The 14,688-nt window shown below is 36.2% G+C and overlaps 2 protein-coding genes and 1 pseudogene across 2 annotated transcripts; 2 read left to right on the top strand and 1 right to left on the bottom strand.

The window, feature by feature from the left end:
• Positions 1 to 62: 62 nt before the first annotated feature.
• On the top strand, positions 63 to 1,999 carry LOC140754316 (uncharacterized). The gene is made up of 3 exons (XM_073089312.1): positions 63 to 300; positions 464 to 555; positions 1,412 to 1,999. The coding sequence occupies exons 1-3, from the start codon at positions 63 to 65 to the stop codon at positions 1,940 to 1,942; spliced, it is 861 nt and encodes a 286-aa protein (XP_072945413.1). The 3' UTR covers positions 1,943 to 1,999.
• On the bottom strand, positions 552 to 2,568 carry LOC140754315 (uncharacterized). Its single transcript, XM_073089311.1, has 2 exons — positions 1,995 to 2,568; positions 552 to 1,382 (listed from the first exon to the last, which is right to left on the bottom strand). Exons 1-2 carry the CDS (start codon positions 2,472 to 2,474, stop codon positions 567 to 569), a joined length of 1,296 nt encoding a protein of 431 aa, XP_072945412.1. The 5' UTR covers positions 2,475 to 2,568; the 3' UTR covers positions 552 to 566.
• A 795-nt stretch (positions 2,569 to 3,363) lies between these two features.
• Positions 3,364 to 8,817, top strand: LOC140754580 (uncharacterized; annotated as a pseudogene).
• The last annotated feature ends 5,871 nt before the right edge of the window (positions 8,818 to 14,688 follow it).

Below are 14,688 nucleotides of genomic sequence, written 5' to 3'. Positions count from 1 at the left end.
AAGTAGTCACGAGCGCACGCGCGTCGCGAATCATCAAACGTCGTTCATCTATATTTTAAAAAATGGAGTGGGACAAAGAAAAAACTTTGTTTTTTATAGAAAAATACAGAGATGAGGAAGTGTTGTGGAATGTAGCTCATCCAGAGCATTATAACAAACTCAAGAAAGAAGACGCTTGGAATAGATTGGCTTTGTTACTCGACAGTGAAAGAGAAACATGTAAAAAAAAAATGACCAGTTTACTGGCATCATTGAGGAGGGAGAAACAAAAAATTAAACAATCAACTAGTACAGGACAAGGTACGTAATTATTTATTAAGTTTTTAAGTACATAGGCCCACAAGTGACAGATACAATTACTTATTATAAAAAATAAATACAATTATTTTGCTAGCATAGATAACGATATTCACGAAATATACTACTTTGGGTCGACGTTTGTTAATTGCAACTTTAATTTCAGGTGCAGATAAAGTGTACCATAGTAGTTGGTTTGCATACAAAGCCATGATATTTCTACTTGATAGAAATAGACCTCGTGCTACAACAGATACTGTAAGTCCATTTTAAGCATAATTATTTTGCCAGCTTACAGACCCTTGCTGAATGCAGTATTCAGCAACTTCATCACGAACATTGTGAGCAGATCTTGTAGCCCTTCGCGGTCTTATTTGCAAGGGTAACATACTAGTCATATCATTGTTACCTTCTCTCCAGTTTCCTAATCTGACTTGGCCGTTCGATTCTTCGTCAAAGCTACCTGCAGGGGTATATACCTGAGCATTATTACCTTTTCTTAAAAAATTGTGAAGGCATGTTATTGCTGTTACGACAGATGTCGCGGTTTTCGGTTCTAACAACATAGGTTTCCGCAAAACTCTAAACACTGCAGACAATATGCCGAACACATTTTCCACCACTCTACGAGCTCTGCAAAGTCGGTAGTTATATATTCTTTCTTTAGAACCACGTTCATGATATCCTGCATATACTTTCATCATATTTCCGGAAAGAGCAAAAGCTTCATCGGCAACAAAGTAAAATGGAATTTCTTCTGTTCTTGCTGGCAACGCAGTGGGTTGAGGGATGTTTAATGCATTAATTTTTAGTTTTTCGTTTAATTCACAGTTATTGAAAACCCCTCCATCAGATATTCTTCCTTGACATCCAATGTTTACATACAAAAAGTTATATTTCGCGTCAACAACTGCCAGTAATACGATGCTAAAGAAACCCTTGTAATTATAAAATTCACTTCCACTGTTGATCGGTGACTGCAGTAAAATATGTTTACCGTCGATTGCGCCTAAGCAATGTGGAAAATTCCACAAAGTATCATAGTCATTTGCTACAACCAGCCATTGCTCTGGTGTTTCTGGCATCTGAAATAATGATTTATATTTATTTTCAGCTACGTGAAGGTGAAGGTGCTTCAGAACAACCGCTTGGTGATTGCCCTCCGCCTGCCAATGAAAGCGACAATGATTGCCCTCCGCCTGCCAAAAAAAGGAAGAAAGCAGTTGTCCCAAGCCCAGAGGAAATAATGGCATCTACTTACAACATTTTAAAAAAGAAAACCGAGCAAACGGAATCAACTTCGCACAAAATTGACGAATGTGAAGCCTATGGTATTTTTTTGGCAAATAAACTAAGATCGTATTCAAAAACAACAAAAATGCATGTACAACATTATATATCTAATATATTGTTTAGTGCTGATCGCGGAGAATATGACTATGTTGGCATGAATACGAACAATTATTATTCACAAGGATACTCTACACGAACAATTTCAAGAGCCTCACCGATGCCACAGCAAAGCCAACCGATGCCACAGCAAAGCCCTGAAACACCTGCATCAAATACGTCCCATCAAAGTGACTATGGGTCACCAGCTATGAGTGAACGATTTTTATCAGAATTTGGTGATTTAATTGATTAAATAATTTGATATGTAATGACTGCTTTTCTGAATTAATTAAAACACTACATACCTTTACATATTCTTTTAATGCTCCAATAAGGGCTTCGCTGACCTCTTTTACTATAAATCCTATTCGTTGCTTTGATATCTTGAAAAGATATTGCATACTAGTATAGGAATCTCCTGTTGCATAAAAACGAAGCGTTAGTGCTAATCGTTCGGTGACACTGATTGCTTTTCTATAATTTGTATCCTTTTTATGTACACTTGGTCCAATTAAATTCACGAGTTCTTCAAACTCGATCGGAGACATACGTACAAAGTTTTTATACTGTCCAGTAATCATTTGGTTTTTTAAAATTGCTATCAATGACAAACCACCACATACGCCTCTGTTTTTAAATAAGTTTGATGTCCAGTAACGTTTTTTCTTCTTCTTAATTTGGATAAAACAATAATTAAGTAGAATCAAAGATACCAACGCGGCCTCGCTGTCGGCCATCTTGAGTGAACTGGCGGCGAATATGGAGCACAGAGTTTTGACGAGCATGTTACGCCGATTTTAGAACACAGCGTAACGTGCTCGATGCGTACACGCTCGATGCGAATGTTACATTACACCTCGTAACGTTGGTCAGTACCCACCTTTAAGTTGGCATTAATATGTATGTTTTAGTTGGCAATTTTTTTTTTCTCTCTTCTTCCTGTTATTGTAGCAGACGTTTATCACGAATAAAAGTATATTTTTTTCGATGTTATCTAAAACAGTTTTATTTTATTAAACCACCTAAAATATCAACATAAATAAAAAAAACTCTCAAAGGTATGTGAAGTCTACCAATACGCATTTGCATCCAAAGGTTGCTACTTCTCAAGTCAAAACCGTTTAAAAAAAATATTGAGTCACATTCATCGTACTCATATCTATGGCAACAAAAATGACATCCGAGTTTGATTGGCAACATTTGAGTAATAAAACATGGCCTAATACTTGTACTTCAGTCGATTTTTATTACGAAGTATATAACGATTTGGACGCAGTAAACGTCTCAAGATATCGCAATCTTCGGATTAGCGTTTGTTACGATTCCCGTTTCAAATGCAAGTGTTGAACGTGCTTTCTCCATCATGGATATAACCAAAAATAAGCTACGGAATAGATTATCGATTGAAATGTTGCAAAATATAATGACGGTTCGTTTCACATTCATTCGGAATGGTGGATCATGCTCTACAATTAATCCACCTTCAAAAATGTTAAGTTTATGTAATGTCAATATTTAGAATTTTAAAAATGCGGATTCTTCAGAAGAAGTTGATATAATTTATAACGTATTAGATATTTTATAATTAATAAAGGTACTTAAGAAATATTCACTAAAGTTCGAGACTCAACAGGTCTGGTTTGGCCTGTCAACGAGAAGCAGAGTATTTGGCACATGAAACGCGTCATACAATACTTCCTCAACAGACCAATCAGACTGAACGATCGACGTAGATTTAAGAAGACGGGTGGTGTTCCCTCTGGCTCAATGTTTACGAACGTTATAGACTCGATTGTAAACATGATCATTACTAGATACACCATCTTCCACACAACCGGAAGTTTGTTGACTTTCAAAAAATACTCTTGTTCAGTTTTGTCTATGGTTCTACGTATTAATTATCTGTCGTTGGTATTAATTTTAATCTTTAGGATTAAAAGCATAGAGATTCTAGTTTGAATTAGTTCGTTGTAAATCGTCGTATTCGTCGTGTCGTTCGCGGTGGTGTATGCCGCCGCCGGAATTTTTAACTTGTTCGAGAAGCTTCGGAGTCGTCGGTCGCGCTCGCGCAATTTTGTCGTTTTAGTTATACTCCGAAGTAGAAGCCACTATTCGTATTCGTAGCGTTTATTTTAAATTCGTATTAAGTTCATTGTTCGCGGTGCAACGTGTTGTAAGATCGACGCCACGTGAGAAGAGGAAGAAGGTAGAGGTAACTGGTAGACCATTCCGAGGTAAGACTAGCTAGCTCGAGCTTAGGGTGAGTTGAAGGTGCCTTATACCTAGTACAAGAGGCTGCGCCCATCAGCAGTAGGTGAGTGCGCGAGTGGTTATTTTCGTATATACAGTCCACTTAACCTTCTTCGGGACACGATCATCCTGTCCATCGAAGGAACATTCGGTTCCTTATTTGTTCTAACGGCCGCGGAAATTTTAACATTTTCGGTCTTAGCGCCGAATCTAACATTTTGGGCCATCGTGCCGGATGTATTCATAACACTATATGAATAAATTTTAAATAAATGAGATTTTAATTTGAATTTAAAACCTCCTATTTGGGACATTAAATTACTATTTACCTGGTTGAAGGAAAACCCTATTAAAGATTCACTATTTGATTTTTCTAGAAGAACAGCTTTAATCTTATTATTGACATCTGGGCGAGGACTACATGATTTTACACTTTTACAAATCTCAGATGATAAATTTAGACAGACAGATGATGAGACAATTTTCTGGCCTGAATATGGTTCTAAGACGGACTCTGCTACATACCAACAATCTGGTTGGCATTTGCTAAAGCATGAGGATCCAATGATTTGCCCAGTAAAGCATATAAAATTATTAATAGAATCATCTAAGATAAGAAGGTCAGAGGATAACATAAGTCAATTATTTATTGCAATAACGGGTAAGGTTAAACCAGCTTCTAGTACTATGATTTCTGGGTGGCTAAAAACGATTTTTAAAGCATCAAAGATTGAAGCACCTCCAGGTAGTATACGTTCAGCAGTGGCTTCCATCAGCTTGCTAGAACAGAAACCAGTAAAGAGACATTTAAAAAGTACTATCGCCGACCCGTTATTCTAGCAGACAGAGAGGAATCTGACTTATTATCATGCAACTTTCATTCCATTTGATTAATACTCTTTGATTGATCTCAGCACTAGAATGTGCAATCATAAGAATGTTTTTAAGTTTTTTTAATTTTATTTAAGTAATGGTAAATTACAACAAAAGGTGATAATATATGTTTTTGTTTTTATCAAGACCTGAAAAGGCATTTTAAAATTTGTTTTCCTTATGTTTTAAATATTTTTTCTAATTCTATTAGGAAATTTTATGTTTGTTAATCATAATCATAGTCAAGCTATTATATTGGTCAGAATTATAGAAGTATTTCAGTTTTTTTGGAATACAACTGGAAATATAATAAACAGAATAATACATTTTCATTAAATACAGTTTTGTTTCTATGAGAATTAGTTTACATTTTATACTTAGGAGTTGACAATTTTATCATAATTGAACATTAATGTTCTGACTATGTTTTTTATCACATAGCGTTTGTGTTTACTTTTCACCAGCAGATATCAAACACGTCTTTACTAAACAAGTCAAGTGTAATTGCTTGCTGGTGGTGAAGAATATGACATTTACATGACAGCGCGCCAAAGGCGCACTCTAGCTGGTGAGTGATTGGTCGGAATCTGCAGCAACATAGACAATCTGGTGAGGTTTTTAACTCTATTAGAGATTTCACAGACTCCTTCACCCAAACGTATTGTCCAGAAAAGTTGGCCTGTTGAAGGAGTTGATTAACACTTCACTCGAGTCGAGCTCCGGTATAGAAGACTATGTCAGTAAGACAATGAATGCCGCTAACAAATTAAGAAACATTGACTTTGAAGTAAACGATGAGTAGCTTGGCACATTAATGTTGGCTGGTTTACCTGACCAGTACAAACCAATGATAATGGGGTTAGAGAATTCACGCGCGAAGATAAGTGCAGACTTCATTAAAATTAACTACAAGAAGTGAATACTGAGAATTCAAGTAGTGCATTTTATTCTAACTTCAAGAAGCACAAAAATATTATCAATATAAATCCGAGCAACTCATAAAGAAAAAAAGGGTCCTAGAAAACACACACATTGCAAACAAAACTTCAAAGAACATGGCAAACAAGAAAGTTTTATTGCAGCTTTTTCAGCGTTTACAGATAATAGTAATGCAAAATGGTACATTGACTTTGGTGCGTCCATGCATATGAGTAGTAACAAGGGATGGATGTACAATGTTCGTGAGCCATCAGTTAAAACTATTATGGTGGCAAACAGGGAGCCACTGACTGAGGAGTGTGTCGGTGATATCAGTATCCATGTATCACCACATGATAAAATTTAAGTAAGAAATGTTCTTTATGTACCTGGATTAGCAGCTAATTTACTGTCAGTTAGCACAATTACTGACAATGGATTTAAAGTGTCCTTCAACGAACAAGGTTGTAATGTAGTAAAAGCTGAGGGAGATATCTTATGCTCAACTACGTTGAAAAATAAATTATATGTATTGGATACATATACAAATGATGACGAAAATGCTAATTTGTGTTTGACAAAGCGCATGATAATGACTTAAATCTTTGGCATCTTCGGATGGCTCATTTAAATGTTTCAGCACTGAAGAAATTATCCAATTGCGCTGAGGATTACACTAACACAGAGTCTGCACGAGAATATATCATGTTCCAGCTGTCTTGAAGGAAAGCAAAAAAGGTTACCCTTTAAGCAGGCAGGTACTCCAGCAACACAACCTTTGGATCTTATACATTCGGATCTATGTGGACCGATCTTCTTCGAAAATACTTCTTATAGAGGTATGAAATATTTTATATCCTTTATTGATGATTATACTAGATTGGTTCACATATATTTTGTTAAAGATAAATTAAACATATTACAAGTTTTCAAAGATTTTAAAGGTAACGTAGAGAACCAGTTAAATCATAGAATAAAAGTTATAAGAACTGATAATGGTAGAAAATATTGTAACACCAACGCAATATATGTTACGCTGCATACCTGAAAATTAATTGTTTTATTACATGTTTTAGGAAAACTTGTTATGAAAAAGTGGAGAGAGATAAGAGATGCCTGGGTGAGAAAGAACACTAAAAGATAAAAAGAATTGCAAGACGTCTGGTTCCACTGTCACAAACACGAAGCCCTACAAATACCATAATCAGATGCTGTTTTTGAAAAAAGTAGTTGCTGCTGGTGAAATGCACGAAAGCGTCACTGCTAAACAAACTAAACAACACACCGAAGATGACACCACGACATCGAATGAACCTACAAACGAAGATGACAGTGTGACTACAATGACACAACTTGACAATGACAGTCAAAAGGATAAACAAAATCTAGCCCCCCGCCAAAACGCAGAGCACCAGCCAAAATAAATTTTAATGAAATTGATGCCAAAATTATGTCCTACATTGACTATCAGGTAAAACCGAAGAAAATTGAGCAGGATGATCGCTATTTATCGTTCTTCAAACGTATCTTGCCGTCCTTGGCTTTGCTCGATGATGACCAAACTTTGGAATTCCAGTCAGGGGTATTAAACCTATTACAAAATATTAAACATAAGAGAGTTGGCCAGTCAACATATGACTGGTCAGCCTATACACAAACATCTGGTGCTAGTCACTATCAATTCCAGGGCTATTTTAGCAGACCACAGCCTGCTGATAGTGCACTATATCCAGTACAACCTGTATAGAGTGATGCTAGCAGACCACAGTCTACTGATAGTGCGCTATCGCCATTACAATCTGTATACAGTGATGCTACGTTAGATTTGTCTAAGTTTTAAAAATAAAAGTACGTACCTTAAAAATATAGCTAGTTTTTCTTCTGGGCAGATACTTTTCCTCCAACGAGTATCTTGCTTTTTTAAATCCTTTTCGAATAGTTTAAGAAGTTCATCAAAAGTAAACATTGACATACGAAAGTAATTGAAAAATTTCGATTCATCACCTCGTGACTGACTCACATGTAAACTGTAAGCACCCTCTCTAGATCTTTGGGCCATAAGTGGATGTTGCCAATAACGTTGAATCTTCCTTCTCCGACCGACGTACCAATACAACACGACAGCGTCCATCCTTGTAGAATAGCGGCGGTATACTGCGAGTTTTCTGTTCACTCATCGCATCCAGTAATGACGGATTCGTTGAACGTTATACGGTGCATAAATTTACCACTTATCCGTTAAAAACGTACCAATAAAACGGACTCCCATGTGTGAACGGGCCGTAACACGGTTTGTGCAAGAAATCGAAGAGAATGCCGAAATCTTCGGATGGACAGCAGTACAGCAGCTCATAGTAGCCAGACGGTCGATCGTGAGCACGGCAGCATTGTGGCTTAAGTCGGAGAAAGCTTTTAAGACGTGGGAAGAACTAAAATCTGCACTGGTAAAGGAGTTCCCCGATGTACTGGATGCGAAAACGGTTCACGAAAAGATGTCGGCGCGTAGGAAACACAATGACGAAACCCTGTTAGACTACGTACTCATTTTGAAGGAGATGGGTAAACACGGCAAGATGTCCGATTATGTGCCACCAAATATATAATCGACGACATAGAGGACGGCAAAAGCCATAAAATCATCCTTTATGGGGTAACCACTTAACAAAAAAATCTATCTAAAAGATAAATTGAAAATATACAAACAAGTCAGTGAAAAGATACGAAAACAGAGACGTGATATTAAAATGTGTAGAACCTGAAAAGAAAAAAACATCATATGTTCATCAGAAAAGGTGTTACAATTGTGGTGAGATGAACCATCTATCATCTGTTTGCCCTTATAAAATTGAAGGTCATGGAATCTTTGGAATCTGATAACTTTATGCCAGCAGTCGAAAAAGTGAGGCAAGACATACTAGGGAATATTAAAAATAGGTTCAACAATTTAAGCCGTAGCAGAACATACACAAATTGTATTTTCTTAGACCCACGATTTAAGCTGTATTTTGAAGATCCGGCGACAGCAGAAGAGACAAAGCGTAGAATTATTGCTCTCGTTGTGCAAGAACCAAATAATGCACGGGAACTTCAAAATAATAATACAACATCTGAGGATAATTCCAACACATTGCGAACTCCAACTCAGGGTAATAAATCCATATGGCATGATTATCATCAGAAAATGAAAAATATTCTGCCTGATGGTACTGCACACTCTTGAGCTATTGTAGAAGTACATCTAGGCAGATGACAAAATCCTTTGTAGACAGGACTGCCCACTTAAGTGGTGGAAGACACATAGAGCAATCTATCCTCACCTCTATCAAATTGCAATACAAAGGTTAAACGCGATGGCATTTCGGTTTCCTGTGAGAGTGTTTTCGGCTGCAGGGAACATTTTAAATGAAAGAAGAGCTCGTCTAGAAGTAAGAAAATTACAGCAATTGATATTCTTAAATCAGAACATGTAAATATATCCATACAATTCCAGAACATGTAAATATGTACATTGAACAACTATAACCATAGATAATATTGTACAAATAACTGTATATAATGTACAAAATATATGATTATGTATATCTCGAATTGAAAACCTTTAAATGCGCCAGCTTGATTATTAGCAGTATTTTGTAGTGTCATGAATTTTGCAAAAAATCTAATATTTATTTTTAAATGTCAAACTGTCAGCCCTAAGCCCGTTAAGCATGAAGGATGGTTTTCACTTCTGGAACCTACACTGAAAACGCTTTTTAAGCACTGATTTTATACCTAATAGCTATTTCTTTTCACACTGTTACAGCACAACAGGCTGTTATTTTGGAACAGGTTTTTGAAACTGTTACCTTATTGAAACAGGAACAGGCGGAACAGATTCCTTGTTTTGCCTGTTACAGACCACTCCTAGGTGACACCACAAAAATGGAGAGGTTGCATAAGCCACGTTATAAAAATTGAGGATGAATTGAGCAATCGAAGATAAAGCGACCATATAATTGATGATGTCACTGACAGATTCGTCATTAATGTAACTGGGTTCGACATTGAAACCGATTCTTCAGAAAAAGATTATCTTTTTAAATAAATATATGTACTTCAATTATATTATCGTCTAGGACAGTGTTTTTCAACCTTTTTCATGACACGACCCCCATACTAAGAAAAAAAAATTTGCGACCCCCCTTTAATTTTTTTCATATACCTATGTTGTTATGGTCAAATATTTAATCCATACAACATTTTTATGCGTCCTTATAATCCTTATTTGAGCATTTAAATATATTGAATTAAAGTCTTCAAGGGCGGGAGGAAAATATCACACAAAAGACAAAATTCATGGCTTTACAAAAAAAAACTTGTGGTCATCGTCTATAATTCAAAAAACTTCGACTCATTTTCTTCGACCCAGGCCTTTATTGAAGAAGTTGTAAGTGAAATAAATATTAACGCATATATGCCTGGCATGAAAATGGTGTTACATAATTTGAAGGAAGAATTATGCCACTACTTCTCAGTGCAAGAAGTATCAGAAAGTATTGCGCAACGGTGGATTTTAAATCCCTTTTTAACTGCAGCTATAAATGAGGCAAATTTGGCAAATAAGCTAAAAGAAAATCTTTTAAAAATATCTGCAGATGGGATGTTGCACTTAGAATTAAAGCCTGTCAGTTAAACAAGCGCTTTTATGATTTTTTCAACATACCATTGTATATAAGTTCGTGTATTTTTTTGTAGGCAGCTTGCCTCGGTGAAAAATGGCTTAATCAATCAAAAAAATTAACGTGTCTATAAAGCATAGGTTTCTGGAGAAGTGTCACACACAAAATGAGGAGGATAGGGTGCACGCCCTTATAGAACGAGGCTGCAAAAAACATCCTAAACATCCGAACTCCGGAGAATGGCCTTTACTGGTCCAATGGGCTAAATACAAAGAAGAAACCTAATATTGACAACTAATATATTTTTTTGATTTAAAGTCTCACGCGAATATCAAAGTATAGTGTAAAACACAGAAGGGATTAAAGTGTCGTGAAACTTTGTAAAAGAAGTATTTGGATAAATCCAAACCGAACAAACTGTTGTATAAATGTGGGCTTATCGACATAGAGTATAAAACAGTTACTATATCTTCAAGATACAGCATTGCGGTGTGTACGCTGTTAGATTGGCAATGTATAAACTCAATCTATATAATGTTTTTTCATAAAGCTGTGTCACATTTAAAGCGATGTCAATTCGCTACATTCGCTGTCGTACCGTTGTAAAATTTTCACTGAATAAATATGCTAAAAACTGCAATGCTGTATCTGTTTTACCAAAGTTGGTAGTATAAGAAGTAGCTTACAAAACGCCATCAATTTATCCAAAGAATAAAGATCTCATCATTTTACTAGTGTGATTCACACTTTACATTGGCTTAACATCGGACATTGCTAAGAGGTTTGATGTCAGCGACCACTATAATACAGATCGTGTATTACTTCCATTTCCACTGGGAAGCCCTAAAATTAAGATTAAATCTCTGGTGCCTCCACTGTTTGGCAAATTCAGCAGCCCAAAAGCGAAATTACTGATTTTTGAGCTCACGTTTTGCTTGATTTTGCTCAGCACAGCAGTCTGGTCACCGGCAGTCATGCTGAGATCTACTGGTGAAAAGTACGAAGACACAGCAGAACAAGATTTATTTTCAAGCCTTAAAAATTTAGCAACACAGTTATTACTTTGTGTGTGTTCATGGCACCCACGAGTGTAGAAAGCGTTATTATTATCAAATTTACACTAACATAAAATATGATAAAACAAGGTTTCCAATACATGGCGTTGTCGGGTTAAGAGGAATGTGCAGATCAAAACAAAATCAACTGTGCTAAAATGGGAGAGAAAGCTAAGGATATTATTATACAATTTCAGAAAAAAGTATCTTATTCGCAAAAAAAATATGTTATTTACGAACGCCACTAATTCAAATTCAAGAAAGAATGGGAAAAGTTTATTTATTTATAAGAAGCGGCGGCGTTAAAAGGTGGCGAACGGGGCAATCGCCCGGGGCCTCTCTTTTGCAGGGGCCTCGCGCAATAACCCAAGCAAATTTAAAAAATGTAGAATTTTTTAACTACATTTATATTTTTATGCATTTTTTTCACCTTGATACTTAATTATTTATTCAGGTTATATATAGCGGTAAATTTGTGCGAAACAAAACAATATTTACGAAATTACTTCGCGTGATCTTGATGCCGGTAGAAAATTTGGGTCAGGTAGTTCAAAAAGGAAACGAACTATCAAAAGAAAACAGGTACAAGAAACTACGTGGATCTTTATTGTATACAAAAAAATTAAGGAAGAGAGAAATATAGATACCATGACTTTATTAAAAGACCAATTCGAAAGGGTGTTATAGGTTATTGGCGGGCATCGAAGTGGGTCATTCGCTTCGTGCACAACTTATTTTAATAGCTTTAATGGCACTCGGAAATCTGATGTCGTTGAGACTTTCCTCGCTGCAGCAACAACGTTTAAATTAGTGGGACACATAGATGATTAAGATACTCTCAGGAGTATTCCTCTAATCTTGAAGGAAGAAGCAGCTGTTTGGTGGAATGGAATTAAGGAGCAAGTAACAACCTGGACAGATTTCCAAGCGCGCCATGCACTTGCTCCAATAAGACCAGCTTATCAAATATATCAGGAGATTTTTGGCGTTAACCAGAGGGAAGAAGAGTTCACGGAGGTTTTCATTGCGAAGAAACGAGCCCTCTTTGTGCAGCTACCGGAACCAAGCCACTCGGAATCCCAGCAGATTGACATGATTGACGGCCAAAAAAAAACTGCAAAAAGAAGCAAAGGTGTGCCTATTGTAAGTTCCCAGGACACTATGAAGTCATATTGGAAGAAGCAGAAGGCAGAAGAATATTCTGTACACAAAATCGGCTAGTACTAGGTACACTGCAAGTGGCACTCAGGCTCCGCCATCTCAACCTAAGTTCTCTTGTTACGGATGCGGCAGATTGGGGGTTGGGGGTACGGACCCAATTCATGTCCATCTTACTTTTCCAACAGAGAAAAAGTAGATGTATCGCGCTGATTGTACAAAACGATAGTTGCACGATGGACCGAGAAACACGGGGCTGTTAAAAGATTTGCAGAAATGGTTTCCGTTATACGCGAAACACTTGGGGCACTTCAAGATGCTGCTAGTAGCAACGTTGCTACTCAAGCATACCATCTCCAAACCGCTATAGGAAACAGCCAGTTTATTGTTTCTTTAGTTATACTGAGATTTTTCTTTCATATATAGCAAACCTTAACAAAGCAATGCAGAAAGTCAATGTCGATCTGACCAACATTTGCGAATATACAAAAAGAGTAAAAATGACTTTATTAAACATTTGGAAAGGAAGTCAGTTCGCAATCCTTTTTGAGCAAACGCAGCAGAGGAATTCAAGCAATATACTTATGTAACAAGGCAAACCATGCGCAATAATATTGCAGCAGAAACTGCCGAACTATACTAAGGACGAAATGTGTTATACTCTTTCATTGATCATGTTATTACAGAACTCGACGCTCGTTTTAAACCACATAAATCGACGATCGAAGGAATCCAAATGCTACCTGGAAAAAAAACCAGTAATGACTCCAGGATAAAAGGAAATCTTAAAAAGATTTCACAAACAAACACACAAAATGAAGGCACAATATTTCTGAGTGAATATGAAATGTGGCACAATCACTGAAAATCTGTAGTATAAAAACCTGCAACTGTAATCGACGCTATTGATAACTGCGATGATCAGTTAACAAAACTCCCTTTAACAAAAACGCTTCTCATTATTTTAGTCACCCTCCCAGTGTCCAATGCCACCCTTGAAAGACCTTTCTCTACCTTAAAGAGGTTAAAAACGTACCTAAGAAATAAAATAGGGCGATGAAAGACATACTCGTCTGGCTATAATGAGCGTACACCGAGATCTGGCGGTGCAACTTGATTCCGAAATTACTAATCAATTAGTAAAAACACGTAAAAGACTAAATTTATTTCTTTAAAGTTTCAAGTTTAACTTAACTTTTGTTACTGTTTCAACGCTTTTTTGAATAAATAACGCAATACATTCATAACATATATTTTTTTTTACTTAGAGGCACCTACTTATAACTTAAGTTATTGTATATTATAGATTACTAGCCATTATATTTGCGTGTTATAGTCGAAATGTCTAATTTGTAAATAAAAGATTTAATTGGTGTTGGAGCTGTTTTATTTTCTTCGGGGACCGATTAGGTTACGCGACTTTTTCAATTTTATTACCTACATATGATGGCAAAGTTTAAAAAAAATACATTAAAAGTGGTAGATATAACTCAGAATAGGCAAGATATGTCAATAGCTTGTCTGATTCGCAATAAACTTACAGGAAAAGTTGTAGAGGCTTTATCTCAATATGGGGATTCTAAAACGTGGGAGGACATTAAATTAATACTCCGAAAGCGGTTTGGTGATTTTCGCGACGAAGTGCAATTAGTTCAAAAACTAATGCACTTAACTAAAGATAAAATGGGTATCGAAGAGTTCTCAGAAAAAAATAGGGACCTCACATACTCGTTTATTAAAGCCGATCCAGATAAGAGAGCAGTTTATGAAAAAATGGCTCTAGAAGTTTTATTTGATCAGCGATTGTGGGATATTAAAAACTCCAATTCAATAAAATATATTTAATCGGTGAGATTTATTGGGTTTAAACCCTGCACAGGGTATAAACCCAATAAATCTCACCGATTAAATTCCTCCCACAGGCTATTATATTTATTCGGGTATTTATAAAATGCTTATAAAATTTACAACAAAGTTTTTAAAATAGTTTTAAATGTTTATTTAATAGGTACTCTTTACTGTTTTTCTAATGGTTTTACATTTTTACGGGTTCAGATTAATCAGTGTATTAAGACATTCTAACCGAC

Source organism: Epargyreus clarus, unplaced genomic scaffold (genome assembly GCF_041222505.1).
Source record: "Epargyreus clarus isolate Ecla_fem2 unplaced genomic scaffold, WU_Ecla_fem_2.2 ptg000029l, whole genome shotgun sequence".
Classification (NCBI taxonomy): Eukaryota; Metazoa; Arthropoda; class Insecta; order Lepidoptera; family Hesperiidae; genus Epargyreus; species Epargyreus clarus.
The sequence above is the reverse complement of the archived record's forward strand: the minus strand, read 5'-3'. Positions and strand labels throughout refer to the sequence as shown.